The following is a 21399-nucleotide window of genomic DNA, read 5'->3' on the forward strand; positions in this document are numbered from 1 at the left end:
TTGGAACCAGCAGAATGTCAGTGAGTTTGTGGTAGTTGTTTTTTTGTGTGTGCATTTTTTCAAATCATTTTACTGGGGGCTCATACAGCTCATCACAATCCATGCATACATCCATTGTGTCAAACGGATTTGAACATTTGTTACCATCATCATTCTCAAAACATTTGCTTTCTGCTTGAGCCCTTGGTATCACCTCTTCATATTCCCCCTCCCTCCCTGCTGCCCCCTGTCTCATGAACTCTTGATAATTTATAAATTATTATTATTTTGTCATATCTTACAGTGTATGACGTCTCCCTTTGCCAGATTTTCTGTTGTCCATCCCCCAGGGAGGAGGTTATATGTAAATTGTTGTAATCAGTTCCCCCTTTCCACTCTACCCTCCCTTCACGCTCCTGGTATCGCCACTCTCACCACTGTTCCTGAAGGGATCATCTGTCCTGGATTCCCTGTGTTTCCAGTTCCTATATGTACCAGTGGACATCCTCTGGTCTAGCCAGATTTGTATGGTAGAATTGGGATCATGATAGTGGAAGTGAGAGGAAACATTTAGGAACTGGAGGAAAGTTGTATGTTTCATCGTTGCTACACTGCACCCTGACTGCCTTGTCTCTTCCCCGCAACCCTTCTGTAAGGGGATGTCCAGTTGCCTACAGATGGGTGTTGTGTCCCCACTCCACTCCCCCTCATTCACAATGATATGATATGTTGTTCTTTGATGCCTGATACCTGATCCCTTTGACACCTCGTGATCACACAGGCTGGCATGCTTCTTCCATATGGGCTTTGTTGTTTCTCAACTAGATGGCCACTTATTTACCTTCAAGCCTTTAAGGCCCTAGGTGCTATATTCTTTGATAGCTAGGCACCATCAGCTTTCTTCGTCACAGTTGCTTATGCACCCATTTGTCTTCAGTGATCATATCAGGAAGATGAGCACAAAATGATATGCTTTTTTTGTTCCTTGATGCTTGATAACTGATCCCTTTGGCACCTCATGATCACACAGGTTGGTGTGCTTCTTCCATGTGGGCTTTGTTGCTTCTCAGCTAGATGGCCACTTATTTACTTTCAAGTTGTTAAGACCCTAGATGCTATATCTTTTGATAGCCTGATAGCTGGACACCATCAGCTTTCTTCACCATATTTCCTTATGCACCCGCTTTGTCTTCAGCGATTGTGTCAGGAAGGTGAGCATCATAGAATGCCAGTTTAATAGAAAAAAGTTTTCTTGCATTGAGGGAGTACTTGAGTGGAGGCCCAATGTCCATCTGCTACCTTAATGCTAAACCTATAAATATATGCACATAGATCTATTTCCCCATTCCCATGTGTAAATATATTTGCATATGTATATGCCTTTATTTAGACCTCTGTAAATGCCCTTTGCCTCCTAATTCTTTCCTCTATTTCCTTTTACTTTCCTCTTGTCCCACTATCATTCTCAGCCTTCATTTGGGTTTCCATAATTCCTCTTGGTTACATTACTCTTGATCACGCCCTACCAGGACTCCTACAGCTTCCTCACCACCGATTTTGGATCACTTGTTGTTCCCTTGTCCTTGAGTTTCTTAACACCACTTCCTTTCCCCTCACCTCCCCTTCTCCCATGTCTGCTGGGAACCATTGTTCTCATTGTTTTCTCCTCCGGATTGTTCATCCAGCCTATCTTATTTAGACAGACCTTTAGAGATAATAACATGCACAAAAACAAGACAGAGCAAAACACAGCAACAAAAGAAAAGAAAACAACAATAACAACAAAAAGCCGATGACAGCAACAACAACAAAGAAAAGTCTGTAGTTAGTTCAAGGACTGTTTGTTGGCCTTTAGGAGTTTTTTTCTGATTGAGTCTGATAGGGTGCCAAGTCCTGGCCCCAAAGTCTATTTTTGGTATTCTCTGGGCACTTCGTTGCTCTGTTCCCCTGCTGTTCTGTTGCACGACTTCAGTGTTTTGCTTCGGTGTGGTGGGATCAGATTGGACTGCAGTTGCTTTTGTTTGTTTACTATTTAGTATGCATTTCTAAAGTCTGGTGTTTTTTTAGGTCTAGCTTTCTGGAAGAATTAAGCACTCTTCAATTATACCATGCTAAAATGACAAATTTTCAGCCTCAGGCGATTCTATTTATGCTCCTTTTAAATGCGTCTTTTTTTTTAAATTTGAAGGGGCAGGATCGTGGCTATGTGGTAGATGCAGAGAGTCTTCTGGATAGTATCCTCCTACGCCGGTGTGTGGAAAGCAACTCCTAGGCACTTTTGTAGACTTTGCCTCAGTAATGCACTTTTGAGTTTTCTTAAAACCGCTTCTTAATAAGTCCCATGGTTGTCCTCCATACTTCAAGATAATCTATCAAGACAAGTCACTTGGGATCCCCGAAAACAGTTTTCATAACCTTCTGATCTAATGTCTCTGCCTTGAATTGAGCGGGCCCAGTAGATCCCCTTGGAAGCCATGGTTTTAATTCTACTTTTTTAAGCTCTTTTAAGAGACTAAAACAAATGTATTATCAAGAGAACTTATCTGCAGCCCCCCACTGATCACTGAGAATTCTTTAACTATGTTTTGTGTGGACTACACCCATACATATATGAACTTGAACCCCAATAGCAATGCTTGCTGATTTGCCCTGGGCTTTTCCAATGTCTTCTTTCTTTTTTCGTTTATTTTCACATTTTTTCGGTCGCCCTTCCTTCTAGCAATACTATACATAAAACGGAATACTTCACACACACACGCACACACACCATCTTATATAAACAACTGTAGAGGGCCAAAAAAAATTCATCTTTGGCTATAGGACGAACCATCATGTTTGTATGGGAAATACTTAATATGATAAAAGTTGAACCAACCTTACAAAGAAGTCGATAGAATTTTCACTCATCCACCTTTCAGCAAAGCACCATTTCTGCCCCTGTGGGAGGCTTGTAAGGCCTGGTGGCACCGTGGGGTCACAGCTTGGCTACTGAGTGTGTGTGGTGGCCACACAGAAGAATATATTTTGAAATTTTATTTCATATTTGCCCACAAAAAAACTCCCCTAATTTTCTGGACCTGCAGGCAGTCTCTCTAAACAGCCCTTACAGCATTTAAGTGGATTCGGTGGGTTTTGTGCCTCGCAGTTCAGATCTGTGCCCATTGGGAACTCCGGTTAATGGCTTGGATGCCCCTACCACTCTGTTGCCTTGGAGATCTGGAAGGCCGCTTGGGCAGCAACGGATGGTGCCTGTGCGATATTGTGGAGTCTGCTTATTCCAAGGCTAGTGTTTGGAGAATCCCTTTTTGTTTGCTTTTCTCTGTTGGCATGGCAGGAAGGATCTGTTGACACAGAGTGTATGACTGTGACACTTGGTGGCATCAGAATAGGTCTCTGCTGTTGGTTAGGAACATACTTGGAGCAGGTGGACTTTGCTTAAGAGGTGGTCTCTCAAACCTTGGAAGCAAGTGCTGGGAGCCCATGGTCTCCGGGGGCAGAGAAGTCAGCTGCTCCTCCCTCCTGCCTCAGCTCCCCTGTCCAAGTGACGTGGTGGAGAGACAGAACTGCTGTTGAATCTGTCCCTATGTTCTACATAAACTATAGCTGCTCTTTTTATTTCTAAAGGTTTATGTATTGCCCACTTTCATCTGCTTCCTCTCTTCAGATGGGTCAAGTTCAAATCGAGAGGTCTGGCAGGCAGCATGGAGGGGCAGCAAGGGCAGCTTCGTAGATGAGATGGAACACAACCTCCCACTGCGGGCAGGTGCAGTCCTCCCCTGCTGCACCCCGAGCAGGAGTGAGTGGTGTGGAGAGGCAGTACCCCATGGGAAGTGGTCCTGCCAATTTCCTTTGAGTTGTAATGTTCCACATCCCTCATCATTAGGACGCTGCACTGGCTGGCCTTTGGGGCTTTGGCTGTGATAGACGCTTGCAGGAGGCGGGTCATGGGGGTTTGCTGTTTGCCTATTGGAACGAACCCAAGGCACTGTTAGAGCTCAGACCAAAGCCGTGCACAGGACCACTTGCTTCTCCCTGACACGCTGTTCCGCACTCCTTCCCCGCCCTTGCTTATTCCAAGGAGTCCTTTCTCATAGCCATTTAACACAGGGAAGCAGAGTGGAGAGATAAGACTGAGATAAGTGTGCCAGGAAAGTCGACTTCAGTACTTATTTGTTTTGGTCAGGGTAGAATGGAGTAAAAGGTAAAGGTTATGTGTTTGCTTGTTACTCAGTTACGGGGTTCAAGAGAGTGCCTTCTGGTTTTAAAAACAACGGTAAACAATTTTCCCCCCAAAAAATAAACAGCGGCAGTGACTGTGACAGGTGAGCACCTTTAATTTCAAAGTACATCTTTTATCTTTTCATAAAACAGCATGTTCCTTCTGTCAGCCTGGAAAGAGCAGGTGTGCAGATATTGTTGATGTGGCATTGTTCAAACCTTCAGCCTCTTGTCGCTTCTGCAAAGGGACAACTGTTCCACATCAGGCAGGCAGTTCTGTGTTGTTGGGGATATTTTTGTTTACAAGAAGGGAGCACTCTATGCCCCCCCTTCCCTGCCCAAGTTAGCTGCTGCCAGTTATGTTTTCAGGCAAACCCTTAGTCAGTTAACGTTCCATGAGGACTGCTGTGTCCCAGGCACTGTCTGAGGCTCTGGGATGCAGCGTGATAAAAAACAAAACCAGAAAACAGGCCCTTGTTTTCTGAGCCTCACAGTCTAGCGAAGGAGATGAAAAAGGATACAATTTTGGTATGTCTCTGGTGTCCCCTTGGGTGGTAAGGAAGGTGTTGCCACTCATGACAAGTGGTTCTTGGCTTTTAGTAATGGCTCAGCAAAGGGCCGGGGTGCTTCCTGGACAATAGTAGGCAGGTTCTGAGTTCCAGCCCAAATCTTTGTCCTATAGACTACCCATGTTATGTCCACATTTGCTGTACATCCTTATTTTAAAGACCAGCCTTGGACCGCAATCATGACTGAACTTCATGGAATGTTGTATTTCAAAAAAGCCTAATACAGGATCTAATTATGTTAATTCCTGGAGGGACCTTAATTAATCATCACGATGAAATGTTAAGTAAAGATGGATGGAGTACATCATTTCAAATCATAAGATCACAGAAAACTCTCAGGGACTCCTTGCTTTGTAAGACAGATTCATCAGGTGAAGGTGTATGGCTTGAAACATTCAGAAAGAGACACTCTTAATTGTTTATGTATAACCTTTGCAGAATCCCCCTATAGAATGGGTAAGACTGACTGCTCTCTCTCCCTCCCTCACAGAACTGGAATTCGATTCTGCTTATCTTTGAAAAAATCCGTGCTATCTAGATAACCCAAACACGGTTCTCCTGTCATGCTTTATCATGGGCATAATGTTTTTATTGAGCAGATAAAGTTGTCCGACGGCTTTAAAGCTAATTCAGGGATGCAGTCTCCACTAAGAAACAGAGACTAAGAGCAGAATGAACGGAGACATTCTCATTTACAGTACAATCATGGTTCCTCGGTGGTTAAAAGTTTTCGGCTGTTCACCCAAAGGTCTGTAGTTTAACCCACGAGCCGCCCTGAAGAAGAAAGTGGGCTGCCTTCAGGAAGATTACAGTTACAGCCCTGGAAACCTTGTTTGGGCAGTTCTATTCTGTCCTGAAAAGGAGCCCAGGGACACTAATGGCTGTGAGTTGGACTGCTAACTGTGAGGTTAACACTTTGAAACCACCTGCTCCTCCGAGGGAGAAAGTGGAAGTTTCTACTCCCGTAGAGAGTTACAGTCTCCGAGTCCCACGGGGAAGTTCCACCCTGTCCTATAGGATGGCCTTGAGTCAGCGGTGACTCAATGGCAGTTTTGTTTTCTGGTTGCAAGTCATCCTGCAGGGTCACTATGAAATGAGAGGATTTGGATTATTCAGTGCAGTGTACATTTTCTAATAGTGTCGGTATAAAATGGGTAAACTTGTTTTGGAAGATTTTGGTTAAGGGTGGTCGATGATCCCGTAGTGACTATTGGCATGTCAGCATGAGACAGACTTCAGAGGTTTTCTAGAGGCCACATTGTTTTGTCTCCCACAGGGTAAGCATGACAAGCTTACACAGTACTCTGGGGGGTTTAAGGTCCACAGAAAGAGACCTGGCGACATCGTGGGCTAGACACTGAGCGGCAAAGTCCCTTGTTTGAACCCATGAGTCATTGTACTCGAGAAGGCTGAGGCTGTCTGCCTCCATGAAGACCCAAAGTTGTAGAAACCCAGTAGGACAGTTCTACTCTGCCCTGAAAGGTTGCTATAAATTGAAATAGACGTGCTGGCAGTGAGTTATTAAGAAATGTTCACAGCTTTCTCTTGCCTTTTGGTAGGGAAAAGAGAGGGGCAAACTACCAGGCCACTCTTGATAGCTTAAAGGAAAGATAACTGAAAAATAAAAGAAGTTAAAAAAGAAACCAACACATACAAGCCTCTACTTCTTAATTTTAAAGAAGCAGAAAGTAATTCCCAGTTCATTTAGTCTACAGGGTTGATGAAAAACCTGAGTAAGGTCCATGGAGATATTTTATAAACAGCAAATCACTATGTCAAGATTCTCATGCAGGCAGAGATGTTTTGATGATAATTTTCTGATATAAACATTTACTTAGGACCTCAGCAGTAAACACATATGAAAAGAAAGTCAGGTTTGGGTTGTGTGTTTTCTTTTCCCTTCAAAGTTCAGAAGTGGAAATCCATTACATTTATTTAGAATATGCTTGTTTACTATTATTTTTAAGGTCAATGTTATAATAGTAGTATGCACAGACTTTAAGTGTATGGTGAGAAGTATGTTTGTTTAGCAGTTACGTCTCCTCTACCCCTTCCTATACAAATCCTTTGTTGACATAGACTTTAATTTTTCAGTTTTAAATACCTAAGATCACTGTTGCTAAGGAATGTGGTAGGTGTGCTTACCTTAATAACTAGTCCTCAAACTGTTTCCCAGCATTTACATTTCCAAATTCTTTACCTCCATCAGTACTGGGAGGGATCTTGGTACTGTAGTGGGCTCTGCATTGCACTGGTAACCATGGTTACAAGGTCAGCAGTTCGAAGCCATCAGCTGTTCCATGAGAGAAAAATGAAACTTTCCACTCCCATTAAAAAAATTATCCTTGGAAAGTCAAAAAGTGTAGTCCTACTCTGACTGGTAGGGTATTTATGGGTTGACATTGACTCGATGACCGTGACTTTGGATACCAGTAAAGAATGTATGAAACTTGCTGTTTCTCCAAATCCTATGTGAAATGGGTTGTCACACTTAAATTTTGTCCTTCTGTGGTTGTGTGCTACTGTGCCAACACTGCTCCTTGTGGCCTTCTCAGAGTGGCCCTAGAGAACAGAGTGGAACTGGCCCATGGGGCTTTCAGGGCTGTGACTTTATGGGAGCAGATGGCATCACCATTGTCCTGTAGAACAGCTGATAGATTTGAACCACTGGACATGTTTTTATCTGTGTCACCATGACTCGGTTTAGTCATTCTAGTGGGTAAAGAATGTACTTAATGGATTTTAATTCGCCTTCCAATGATTTCTAATAATATTGAGTATCTCTTCTCGTGCTAATTGGCCATTTGTATATTTACAGAAGTTGATGTTCAACTCTTTTGCCTGTTTTGGTTGGAGCGTTTTATTATTGTAGGAATATTTTGTATATTCTGGGTCAAGTCTTTTATCCTATTTTCTTCTTTAGAGTAATGTGTGCATGCTCTGAGAAATGTTTATTTATTCCAACAAAGGAGAACATCTTTCCTTGGAAACTTCATGTTTATATCATGACTTTTACTAAGCTTCATCTCTAAAAAAAATAGTTTAATTTCTCCTGGGTTGTAGGAGTCTAGCTTCATTACTTTCTCTTTTATCTTTCTCCATTGGATGGTCATGGCACCTTTGTTGAAATCAGTTGACTATAAACCTATGTTTGTTTGTTCCATTAAAATATGTAGGCTTGTTCAAGTAATGTATTGTCTAATTGCTAGATTTTTATATTAAACTTTCAGATCAAGTAGCGTGAATCTTCCAAGTTTTTTTGAGGTAGTTATTATATCTTGAAGGAACTCAGGTGGCATAGTAGTAAGGTTCTAGGCTTGGAACCTTATTGTTAACATTCCCCAGTGGTGCCTGGGGAGACGGAGGGGGCTTTCTGCTCTCATAAACACTTACAGTCTTGGAAACACCCGCAGGGGCAGTTCTGCTCCGTCCTGTAGCATTGCTGTGAGTTAGAGCCTGATAGCAGTGAGTTTGAGCTTCAACATCCAGGTTCTTTTTGTTTTTTTTTTTTCCTGTGAATATTTAAAATTTTGGTGTCATTCAATAGATTTCATTGTTTCATTTAAATTGTCACCTTTGGGGACATATTATAATAATGTTATATTTCCTTTGAATGGCTGCTGTTAGTGTCACTGAGTTGACTTTGAATCATAGCGGATCCATGTGACAGACTAAAACTGCCCTATTGTGTTTTCCAGGCTGTAATCTTTATAGGAGGGGCCCTGGTGGCTCGGGGTTGTGATCCTCATGGTCAGCAGTTCAAAGCCACCAGCCGCTCCGAGGGACAAAGACTCGGCTTTCTACTCCTGTAAACAGTTACGGTCTTGGAGACTCATGGAGGGTTTGAGTCAGCATTGACTCAATGGCAGCAAGTTTGTGTTTTTTTAAATCTTTGTAGGAGCGGATCTCCAGGCCTTTTCTACTCAGACCCTTGGGTGGGTTTGAACCACTCGCCTTTTGATCAGCAGCAGAGTGCTTCGCTTTTGTGCCATCCAGGCTCCTTTTAAATGGATATCTGAAAATATCTTATTCTTGATATTAATAATTTTTGTTTTTCCTAATTTTTAATTTTATTTTAATTATATTTATTAAATTATTTTTTATTCAAACTTTATTTTTCCAAAAGTTTATTACTTTTCAAAATATCAACTTAAACCTTGTCAATTTTTCTAATTGTCTGCTTCCAATTTTATTGAATTAATTTCTTATCTTTATTATTTTCTTCTTACTCACCTTAACTTACTAATTTGTTTAATAGCTTCTTGGATTGAAACTCAGATTATTAATGTTAAACCTTATTGGTTTTCTAATACAAGCAACGAAACTGTTTTCCTTCCAAACATGCTATAGTTTACAGCCTATACACTTTGATATCATACATATATTTTTATCATCATTATCTTAAGAGTAGGTTAATTTCCCTATGATCCCTTTTTCAGGTTTGTGTTAAGTAACTTTTGAATGTTTGGGGACTTTCTTATATGTTTTATTGCAATTGATTTCTAATTGAATTCCATAGTATTTAGAAAATGTAATCTATTCAGTTTTAATATTATAATGTATATTGAAAATTATTTGATGGCCCAACAAAAGCTCTATCTTGGTGAACATCCAATGTATTGTGTGTGTGTGTGTGTGTGTGTGTGTGTGTGTGTCTTCTCTAATATCACTTAGGTCAACTTAGTTGAGACTTTGTCAGCAAGTAAATTCCAACACATCAGGACCCTATACAACAGAGTAGAATGTCCCAGTAGGGCTCTTTTCTTGTAATCTTTATAGGAGCAGCAATTCATGTGTTTCCATGCCCTGGTTAAATAAGTTGAGTTCTTTTATCAGAAATTGGCTTGCTTATCTAGTGATTCCATTGCAAAAAGAACCATAAATACGAGGCTTTGACAAACAATCATTTATGGTGTCACATTCTGGAGGTTAAACATCTAAATTGGAACATTAGGTCACGGGGCTGGGGACCCTGCCTGCTGAGTAGCCTGAAGCGTTCCTCCTATCAGTGTTCCCTCTGTAGAGGAGTTTCCATGTGGACTCTGCATCAGGTAGACATGGTTAGGTTTGCCCCACTCCGGTGTCAGATGTCATACACACACACACACACACACACACACACACACACACACACACACTGCTGTGGGGTTTATTCAGGCTCATGACAACCCCGGGCAGTGTAGAGTAGAATCGATTTCCTTGGCTGTAATCGTTACGGAGACCTTTCTGCTGTGCAGACTGTGGATTGGCTCAGACCACTCTTTAGGTTCACGGTCACTTGTACCCCTCAGTGACCTTACACAACAGCAACAAATGTTTATTTCCAAACCGGACCGTAGCTTTAGTACAAGGGTTCAGGGGTCCTCAAACTGTGGCCCGCGGGCCACCGAGGACATTTATCTGGCCCGCCGGATGTTTTTGCCCCATTTTGTTTTTTACTTCAAAATAAGATACGTGCAGTGTGCATAAGAATTTGTTCATAGTTTTTTTTGTTTGTTTTTTTAACTATAGCCCGGCCCTCCAATGGTCTGAGGGACAGTGAGCTGGCCCCCTGTTTAAAAAGTTTGAGGACACCTGCTGTAAACACACATTTTGGATGATCCAATCCAATCCATCTCTACTCTGAAAATGATAAGACAGTATCACATTCAGTCCTCTGAATCAGACTAATGAAGGAGCTCTACTTATGCGGTTGGGTAAACAATCGACTGCTAATGCAAGGTTGGTGGTTCAAACCCAACAAGTCCTCCATGGGAGAAAGATGTGACTATTTGTTCCTATAAAGATATAGTCTCAAAAACCCTATAAAAAGTTCAGATGGGTCATAATCGGCCACATTCCAATGAGTGATGGGTCAGTCTGATGACTGAATTAATTCTTCATGAATTCATTCTCTCTTATATGCTTCTATTTTGATCATTAAATGGCATTACACTATAACAATAGCCTGAGTTTTGTGTGTTTGTGTGTAATTAAAATTGAAAAATGTAAAACAAATATATATATATATATATATATATATATATATATTTAAGTACCCACCTTGTTTGATACCAATGGAAACTTGGCTCAATATATTTGGATAAAAGCTCATAGCCACAGTGTAGAAAGTTTTCCAGACGGGAACTCTTTAGAGGAGTAGAACGTTCCAATTTTTTCCCAAGGAGCAGCTGTGGGTTTTGAACTGCTGACTGTGGGGATCACAGCCCAACCTGTATGCACGGCACATCCAGGGCTCCTTGTATCCTTTCTATTTGGGTATCCCTGGTATATTTCCTGACAGTCAGGCCTGCTATCACATCTTTAGATTATTTCAATGCGTAATGTAACTGTGTTTCATTTGTGTGTGTGCACTTTAGACACACTCATTCAGAATCTCCTGAAGGACCTCCGAAAGCACCAGGTCGACGTGGACAATCCGGATCTCCTGGATCTTGGTGCCGTCGCCAGTGTAATTGCTGACGCCATGCACGATGCAGGGGCAGGAGAGGATCGGGAGAGTGGCAGGAGCGAAGCTGGTGGAAAGCCAAGGGAAGAGGCGGGCAGCTCAGCAGCAGCATTTTATGAAGACGACAAGAAGGGTGACACAGGTATATGACGTGACTCTTCCAGCTTGTGGAATCATTGACATTGGCAGTTGCAGGTATTTGCAGGGGTGGGATGAGGTCTTGGAGCTGTTCAGAGATCTGCAGGCTTACCAAAGCTTTAATGCAGTCTTGCTGCTGGAGAGATGGGGATTTGTATTAGTGATTTTTATCTGTTTGAACTTGGCCTCTAAAAGCTTTCTTAACAGGCTGAGCCTTCCAGTGCAATTATGTTGAAAGGCAAATTGTTCTCTGCAAGGAGGTGTAATTCTTCTCTGCTGAGGTTCAGATAGAAAGATGACAAATAGTGAGAAGAGGCATTTGTATTTGGATAGTGAGAGTGAGTATTGTCAAGTGTTGGAATGATAAAGTGGAAAGGGTTAATGCAGACGTCTACCTGGAGCCCACACCCACCCTCTGAGGCTGTTTCTGGGAACACATGGGGACATTGACTTCTTTGATGGTCCAGAGGGTTAAACATTGGACTGCTAATCACAAGGCCAGTGATTCAAACTCATGGGTCATCCCATGAAGGGAAAATGAGGCGGGTTGTTGCCCTATTTACAGTCTCCGAAATCCAGGGGAGCAGTTCCGCTCTGCCCTGTGCGCCTGCAAGGACAGGGAGATGCCTGCTTACGGTTGAGATTCTTTGGATGTACCTGAACACGTCGAACAAAGTACTTGCTCAAAGTAGGCATGTAACAAACACATATGGAAGATGTGTTCCTGTTTTCTCTGTTGGTTGAGGTAAAGGCTGACTTGGAGTTTGGAAGCATTATGAGACCAATGAATACAATGTAGGAACATATAATGAAACTCCTCGTATCAATGGTTGGTGTTTACCAATCAAGTAAAAAGAATCACCACTTCCCCGGTGGACTAAGAGGAATATAAAAGGTCTCTCGGACATGACTGGTGTCCCCACAGAACTAAAGCCCCAGCTTGAAGCAAGTGCAATGCATTGTGCTCTGTTGGACCTTGTCGGCATGTTTCATTAGACAGGAGTGACCACCACAGTCAGATAACCCAAGTCAATGAAGTCTGCAGTTACCTGGACTGTTTAGTGGTTTGGACTAGAGACGACAGGCTCGTTGTTTGTAAATATTACCTGCTGCTAGGTATAATGGAGTTTTCTCAGTGTGGGCTAGCATTATCTCTAATACAGAAGGCCATGGAACTGAGTTATGTAAATTATGAACGCTCTCATGTCTATAATTCACTTAGTCAACAGCCCTCCTTTTGCATGAAGTTGATGGAACACGATTATTTGTGCTACGAACAGAATACATTTACTTTATATGAGAAATTAGACCAACGTCACTATGCTCAATCTTCTGCAAAGAAGGATTCTGTGTATTATCTTTTTCCATGCGGTGACACCTTGCGATGACATTCTTGACAAGGAGTTTGATCATGCTCCTGTCTTTTGCAGATAACAGAGTACAAGAAGATGATGACAAATTTTATGAAGAGGTAAGATGGAATGTCTCTAAATATTTAGTTTAATTAAAGCCTAGAGTGGTATCAGTAATTTTTTAATGAGTGGGGGGTTTTATGGAATACAAAGTTTTAATGTTTTGCTGAAAACAAAGTGGGGGAAGCACCTCATATTTTCCAAGTAGAGAAAAAATATAAAAACTGTATATCCCATACTGTCTATGTTTAAATAATACAATGCCACTTATTTTCAGACTTTAAAACTAATATTTAGCCATTGCAGGAATTTAAGAGGTATGGTTGTTCACAAAGAAGAATATTGATATTTCTTTCAATTTCTGCATCCAGAGATACCAAATAACAACATTATATGTCAATTTTAAATACTTGACATCACCTTGTATAAGCTATCATCTAAGGATTTTAAAATAAAGGAACATTTATAGAGTGTAGATAATTTAGGTGTACTCTGTCCAATTAGCAAAAAACAGGTCCATTGAAATTAATAGAATTCCAATTGAAATGTTCCAGATAACTGATACAGCTCTAGAAACACTTACCAGTTATGCCAAGAAATTTGGAAGCCGGCTGTCTGGTCAACCAAGAGATTCCTATTTGTGCCCATTCCAAAGAAAGATAATTGTATAGAATATGGAAATAATTGGAAAGTAGCATTAGTGCCACACAAAGGTAAAATTTTGCTGAAGATAATACAGAAAAGGTTGAAGCAATACCTCAACAGGTAACTTCCAGGAACTCAAGGCAATTTCAAAAGAGGTGATGGAAAGAGTGAGTGTGTGGCTCATAATGAACTATAGATACTCTTGGGAAGAATGGGGATCCCTGAATATTTCATCGTCCTCATGTGAAAACTGTGCATAGGCCAAGAAGCTGTTGTTTGCACCAGATACCGGCAGGCTGCATGGTTTAAAATCAGGAAAGGCGTGCGGTAGCAGTAGCATCCTCTCATTATGCATAATCATATGCTGAGCCAAGAATGACAGAAGCTGGATCACGGGAGACCAGGAGAGCAGCAGAGTGGGAGGAAGCTCACGGACACTGCAGTATGAAGATGGCACAATCTTGCTTGGTGAAAGCAAAGAGGACTTGAAGGCCTTAGTGATAGAAATCATCGACTGCAGCTTTCCGTGGGCTTGCACCTTAATGTGCAGGAACCAGAAAGCCTCAGACCTGGAACAATAGACAGCATTATGATAAACTGCAAAAAAAGCATTGACATCAGCAAGAATGTCATCATGCTTAGATCCCAAATCAAGGCTCTTGGAAGCAGCAAACAAAAAATAAAATGATGCCTGACATTGGGCAAATCTGACAAAAGACCTCTTTAAAGTGTTACGGAGCAAACATGTTGATTTGAGCACTATAGGCGTGCCTGACCCAAGCCAAGTATTTTCAGTTGCCTCATCTATATGTGAAAGATGGACAATGAGTACAAACCTCAGAATTGGTGGTGAAGAATATTGACATGGATTGCCGGAAGAACAAATAAATCTGTCTCAGCAGAAATATAACCAGATGGCTTCTTAGAAGAAGGGGGATACCTAGACTTTGTCTCCTGTGCATTGGACATGTTATTAGGAGAGACCGGTCCATGGAGAACGATACCACACTCGCTGGAAGATAGTGAAGAAGAAGCAGACCCCGAATGAGATGGATTGCAACAGTGGCTCAAACATATCACTGGTGAGAATGGAGCAGGACGGGGCAGTGCTTCTTTCTGCAGAACATAGGGTCACTGTGGGCCACAGCCAGTTGGACAGCACCTACCGATAATAATAACTGTCCACTATGGTGGCTGCATAGTTGAGCTGCATAGTTATTTAAATATAAACTTTAATTAATTTCAATTAAAATGTAAGTCTCTCCATGTGCTAACCAGATTTCAGCTTCTCATTAGTTACATGTGGCTTGGGACTAATATATTGGAAATCACAGTCTATGGAACATTTTCATTATTACAACTCGGTTTTAGAAAGCAATTTGAAAAAGGACTTGGTTACAGATAATACTCACTCACTGTGACAGTCATTAATTTTTTTCCCATTTAAGAACCTTAGGGCATTAATTCAATTCTTAAAGATGTAGAAAATCAATTCACAACAAACACTTAAAGATGCAGACAATCAATTCACAACAAGATTTGACCATATTTTTGTGTTTATAAAGCTCTTTTTATAATAAAATAGAGAATAAATTGTGTAGTGACATTTTTGGTCACATATCTTAGATGACTTCTGGTTCAATAACTGGTAGCAAGTACTAGAAGAAAATATTATTGCTTTGTCCATCCAATTGGTTCGATGAACTTCTGTAAAGCTGGGTATGAGTAATGCTGATAGCCTCACACTCCCACATGGACACCATGAAAAGCAACTGTGCATCTGTCGTCTCAACTCAACAGTAACTTTGCAAAAGTAAGTGGAGGAATTGCAACAACCAGCCACCATCGGAAACAAGGAAAGGCTGGTTTTAAACTGTTGGAAACTTAGTTTTCGGTTGCTGCCATTCTCCCCACTGCTGGTATAGCTGCCACGTGGCTAGAATAGTGGTAAGCCAGGGGGATTAGAGCAGAGTTCTATTGTAAATGGTTCTAATGTGGTGTATCTGTTCCAGTCTAACTTGACATCTGTGTGCAGAACGAGGCTTGGCCTGAATCAGAGCTCTCACAGAGTGCGGAAGGGTGTAGTGAACAAAGACGGTGCCCACCTGAGAATGTCTAACAGAACTGACAACTTGTGAGAGGCTTGTGTGTTTGGGTGAATTGAGAAGGCCACACACAGACTCACTAGCACATTGTTGTATTCTAATGTCTCAGTTTTGAAAGGTCACAAGGCATACAAATCAATGAAGGAACAAAATGAAGTCAGAGAAACTATTTCTGTGGTACGTCATCTATTGAGCAGATTCAAAGGTAGGCTTCAGTAGTAAACATGTTCAAAGAACTAAAGGAAAATGTGGACAAAGAATTAAGAAATCAGGAATGCAATACATGAACAAAATGAGACTATATATAAAGAGATATTATTGTTGATAGTTGCAACCAAATAAGTTTAGGTTCATAGCAACTCTCTATAGCAGTGGAATTTGCCCTCCCAAGGTTCTCTTAGCTCTCCTTTTTATGGAAAGTAGAGCAATAGGTCTTTCTCCCTGGGAACCCTTGGATGGATTCAAACTTCCTTTTGGTTAGCAGCTAAGAGAATCACCATCGCTTTATCAAAGATACCAATAAAGAGCTATGAATGGAACAAATACTCACACTGAAAATACAATACTTAAATAATTTCTCGACGGGTTCAACAGCAGATTTGATATTTCTGAAGAAAGAATCAGTGGGTTAGAGGATATGGAAATAAAAGTGTTGAATGTGAAAACTTGTTAGCCCTGATCTTTGCTCCCATAGACTTATTTTTGTTTTCAAAAACCTATCCTTGAGGATGGCAAACCTACTATTTTAAAGAGTGCAGAATTCTTCTGGAAATGATTCGGGAGGGGGAAACACTGGCTTCAGGAATATGTAGACCTAGATGAAGGATCTATCAAGAAAAAGTGGTTTCACATTTTGATATTTCTGTTTAATGCTTCTATCATTTTGTAGCAATATTTTTACTTACCCTCATATAGGAATCTGCCCTACCAGAATTGAAAGGAATCAAGGGTAGTTCTGCAATAATATGTGGAGACATCACCGTGGCACTTTTAATAACTGTCGGAAATTTGCTGAGAAGATAAAAAGGAAACAGAAAAATTGAGCAACACTAGAGAACAACTAAACCTAACCGACATATATAGAAGCCCATGCCCAGCAGTACACCTTCTCATCCACCGAGTGTGGATCATTGTCCAGGAAAGAACATAGCCTAGATAACAAAATAACTCACTAAATTCCCTAAAAATTAAATTTTACAAAGCATCTTCTCTGGCCAAGATGGAATGAAACTAGCAATTAGTAACAGAAGGAACGTTGGAAGATATATAAACATGTGGACATTAAAAGCCAGGCTTTTGAACAACCAGTGAGTCCATGGAGAAATTGAGAGAGGCATCAGAAACACAGTAGAGCCAAATGAAAATGCACAGACAATGTAGCAGAACTTAAGGAATGCGGTGAAACCAATGCAGGCTGGGAGTAGTATTTATAATGGTGAACATCTATATTCTAAAAGACGAAAGATCTCAGATCAATAACTTTACCCTATAACTTGGGGGGCTAGAAAATGAAGAGCAAATTAACACCAAAGCTTCCAGAAGGAAGGAAGGAACAAAGATCAGAGAACAAATAAAAAAGATAATATGAAAAAGAAAGTGAGAGGAAAATCAGTGAAATGTAGATCTGGGTTTTTTTGGTTTGGTTGTTTTGATTTTAAAGACCAATGGGATGGTTCTGAGAATCCTCTTTTCCAGAAAACAGGTATGAGATGGAATGTGCTCATTGCAAGATTTGACCAAACATGTTCTATGTCATGGCAGCAATCACACATCCGTGTGATGTTTTCACAAGTGGGTTAACCTTTTTTTCCTGTTTTCTGTAAAATGGGTGTATGACAGTTCCTAACTTAGAGGATCATCTTTAAATTCAGTTATTTAGTATTCTACCTTTGTACCTTGTTGCTGTTAGAGGCTGTTGAGTGGGCTCAGATGAATAGCAACCTTATGCACAACAGAAGGAAACAAAGCCTGGTTTCCATCTCACAATTGCTGTTACATTTTAGTCCATTGTTGCAGTCACTTCAATCAGGCTTCTTGGTGGTATACCTCTTTTTCTCTGAACTTCTGTTATACCATTTGTGCATTGGAAGAGTTCATTTAGTCTTATTAGGTTATTATTATTTCTAGAAGGATGCAGTCTCAGATCAGTTCTCCAAAATAGAGTTGGCAACGAACCTATATTGACTTAAAAATCATTCTTTAGAAAAGGAGTGTTTGTGTGTGTGTGTGTGTGTGTGTGTGCATGCGTGCATGTATAGAGAAGAAGAGAGAGAGAGAATTCCATTGGAGAGAATGTGTGAACTATTTAAGTTATAGTGACACATTAAGGTTATAATAACATATAGTATACAGCTAAGTACATCTAACATTTTGTAATTTTGTTGACTATTTCTCATTTAGGTATGCTTCAAAAATTGGACTGAAAACACTGCACTGTCATTAATTGTTACCACTTTTAAGTCACCTGTTATTGTCTCATATGGATTATTTTTATCCCAAATACTCCTTGGCTTCATGCATGTCAACAGCCCTTTCTTTTCTTTTTAAGCAAAAGGGAAGACATTTATTGGAGCCCATACGGGAAACCCTAGAGGGGCCCAGCATACCCTACTGTGTAGGCATGCCCAGCAAAGGGTCACACCATTCACTGCACCCCTATGTCCCAGAGGGACTCCCCTTGAGCCGAGCCCCAAAGCCCCAGGACTGACTAGGGCTGGGGATGCAGGCCTTTCTTTCTAGGCATCCTCTGACTGAAATTCTTCTTTATGCTAGGTCAAACACTTAAATGTCCAACTCGAGGACCCCGGGAAGGAGCCCACACCCCAACACTTGCCTGCAGCTCTCTCTCTTGCCACATCTTTGAAAACGGATGTCAAGAAATCCAAGGACCCCGAGTCTTCAGAAGAAGAGAGCGTTGGGGTTGAAAATGTCAAGAGTGAGACTTACTTCAAAGAGCTATTTGATAAGAAGCCTAATTCTGAGCCCAGTGTGGATGGCCTTGGGGATTATCAAAACTGGATTCCAGGGGCTTTGAAGCAAGATGAAAGCCTTCAAGCTGGATCTGAACGGCACCCAAGCACAGGCCTGCAATTAGAAGTCAAGTCTTCTGATGAAGAGGAATACGGCTACATTGTGACAGAAACTGAGTAAGTTGGAAGCTAGGTTTTTCCTTTTTGTTCTTTTGGTACATTGTGATACTGGCACGCTGGAGGGGGCACTTAGTTATGAAAACTCAGTCATTGGAACCCGGTGAAGCACAGTTCTCTTCTGAGCTATCTGAGGTCACAAGGAATTGAACTTGTGACATGATGAGGGTGGCAGGTTGGTGACTGAAGAAAGGAAAATGGACAGTAGTGGACCCTGCATTGATTTGGGGTGGGTGGAGGCCAGCAACTCAGCCGACCCCTTTGATCTAGTGTTTTTAACTGGAAACCTGGGTTTAAGAGTCCTTCTCTAAAGGATGTAAATCATCATAATAAAAGGCTCCCTGGGGTTCTTTGGTGCTTTCTAATCTCTTTACCTCAAGGTGCATTGAAAAGTAGTCCTCTTTTTTTAAATCATTTTATTGTGAATCAGGTGATTTACAAAGCTCATTTCATATTCAACAGGTCATACGCATGCTATTTCAACTCATCCACTGCAATCCCCTCTGTGTGCTATCACTTGGCACCTTATATCCCTCGATTTTCTTATATTTCCTGTTTTGTTCCCTCCTTCTTCCCTAGAACTCTGAACTTTGTCCTTGCATAAATGCTGCCCTTTGATCCCGAAAGATGAATTATTCTAATACTGGCGTGAAGTCAGGCCCAGACTAAGGGCCATAGGTTTTAGAGTTCTGTCTCTATCAGATCAATAAGATAGCCTACTCTATCTAGGACCTTCGATTATGCTGCTTTTCAGAATAGTTGGTCTCAGGGTTGTGGATGCTAATGTTTACTTGATCTATTAATTATGCTATTAAATGAAGTTTTCCCAATGTCTTCTGATTTTGATCATTTTTAATTCCTCCAGATGGGAGGAGGATAATAGTTGTACCTTAAAAGATGGCTGTTACCAGCTTTTCCAACACCAGTTGGAAGTAGCCACCACCTTTATGTGGGATGGCAAGGTCCTGAAGATACTGCTGGCTGCAGTGGGATGGACTGTGGTTCTAGTATGTGATGCTCCAGTAATCCATGTTATTTGATAGTTTCATGACCTGTTCAAACCCCAAATCTTCAGATGTTTACATCATAAGAGAGCAATATCAGGATATGAGTCACACTTTGCAGGGGGAAAACGATGACACACGGCATCAAAGTGTTCTTTCTTCATCCATGTTTTAATTGAAATGTAACAAGGACACGGATTCAAATTTCATATCCAACAAGTTAGAAGTACTGGCCATATTTTTACAGTTCCCTACACTTAAGAAGCTGGTATTTGATGCTATGCTTTATGTGTTAGTCCAGGTAGACAAGAGAAACAAATCCATACAAACTCATATGTGTGTAAAAGAGTTTTATATAAAGGGTAAATGTACATTAAGAAAGCATTCCAGTCCAGTCCACATCAAATACATAAGTCCAGTATTAGCCCATATGTCTGATACAAGTCTATAAAGTCCTCTTCAGACTCACGAAACACATACAATGACCCCGAATGCAGGAAGATCACAGGCCAGTGGGTAGAAAGTCTTTGGATCCAGTGGTGTTGTAAGCATCTCAGCGCTGGCAGGGGTCTCTAGGTGGCTTTTCCTGGTCCATGTGGTGTCTCTTCAGCGATGTCTCACAGGGAGTTGATTTTGTGTTGTATCAGTAGAGTGTCTCCTAGGGAGTGAGCAGGGAGGTGTCTCCTGCCTCCAAGGAGGAAAATACAGGAGTTGCCAGAATTCTCAGGGGAAGGCCCTGCCTACACAGAGGCCTCATTACCTATGACCCAATTGACAGACTAGACTCCATCCCATCACTCTTAATCCTCTCAAGTCCCAAACTGACACCAGGTTATGCAACTACCACATTTTATATTTATGAATGCATTTTCTTCAAGTCCCAGTAGCTGTATTTCAGCGGGAAAAGCATTTCTAGCTGGGTGTATATATGTCACTTTCTTTTGGAGTCATATTACAGAGATAAGTTTTTAAAAGTATAGCTTCAAAATCATAGGAACCTTTCAACAAAACGATCAGAACGTGAAACGATTATTTCCCAATGCGTCCTCCGTCTCGGTCTGCTCACCCCCGGAGGTGGTGTTTCAGCTGTCTCTTCTTCCCCGAGGAGCTCTGTGCTCCTTGGTTTACACCACATCATCTAGGACAGATGAACCCCTCAACACCAGTGGTGGGAGTGGCGACACCGGGAGTAGAAAGGGAGAACCGGTCTTGGGGATCTATGTGTAACCTCCTCTCTGGGGGATGGGCAATGGGAAGGTGGGTGAGGGGAAACGCCGGGCAGTGTAAGATAAGATAAAATAATTATTTATAAACTATTAAGGGAGCAGGGGAAGGGAGGAGCATGGAGGGAGGGGGAGGGGAAAAAAGGAAACCGAGCTGATTCCAGGAACCCAAGTGGAAGGCGAATTTTGAGAATGATGAGGGCAACGAATGTATAAGGTTGCTTTGCTCAATTGATGTATGTATGGATTGTGATAAGAGTTGTATGAGCCCCAATAAAAAGATTTATTTTAAAAAAGTGGCAGCTGGGGCTTCTTTGAGGACTCAAATCACATGCCTTCTAAACGCTTTTTGAGTAGGGGGTTCACAAAAGCAGATTGACGGAGCACCATCAGACTGTCGTGTAGATGGAGTAAACTTTCCCAATGAAATTCACATTAGGTAGCCCTGGCTACCCCCAAAGAATCAGCATTTACATCGTTGGGATGAAACACAATTCCTGAGCACAATTTCC

At 41.3% G+C, this 21399-nt stretch overlaps 1 protein-coding gene across 1 annotated transcript in view; it reads left to right on the forward strand.

Moving 5' to 3' along the window:
* The window catches only part of PTPRN2 (protein tyrosine phosphatase receptor type N2), a 1071863-nt gene that overhangs the window by 208456 nt on the left and 842008 nt on the right, over positions 1-21399 (forward strand). The window contains exons 7-9 of the mRNA XM_075550901.1: positions 11126-11356; positions 12783-12823; positions 18287-18660. Of these exons, the coding sequence (XP_075407016.1) occupies positions 11126-11356; positions 12783-12823; positions 18287-18660 (646 nt within the window). The remainder of the gene's footprint in view (positions 1-11125; positions 11357-12782; positions 12824-18286; positions 18661-21399) is intronic.

The sequence above is a fragment of the Tenrec ecaudatus genome, chromosome 5, assembly GCF_050624435.1.
Source record: "Tenrec ecaudatus isolate mTenEca1 chromosome 5, mTenEca1.hap1, whole genome shotgun sequence".
Classification (NCBI taxonomy): domain Eukaryota; kingdom Metazoa; phylum Chordata; class Mammalia; order Afrosoricida; family Tenrecidae; genus Tenrec; species Tenrec ecaudatus.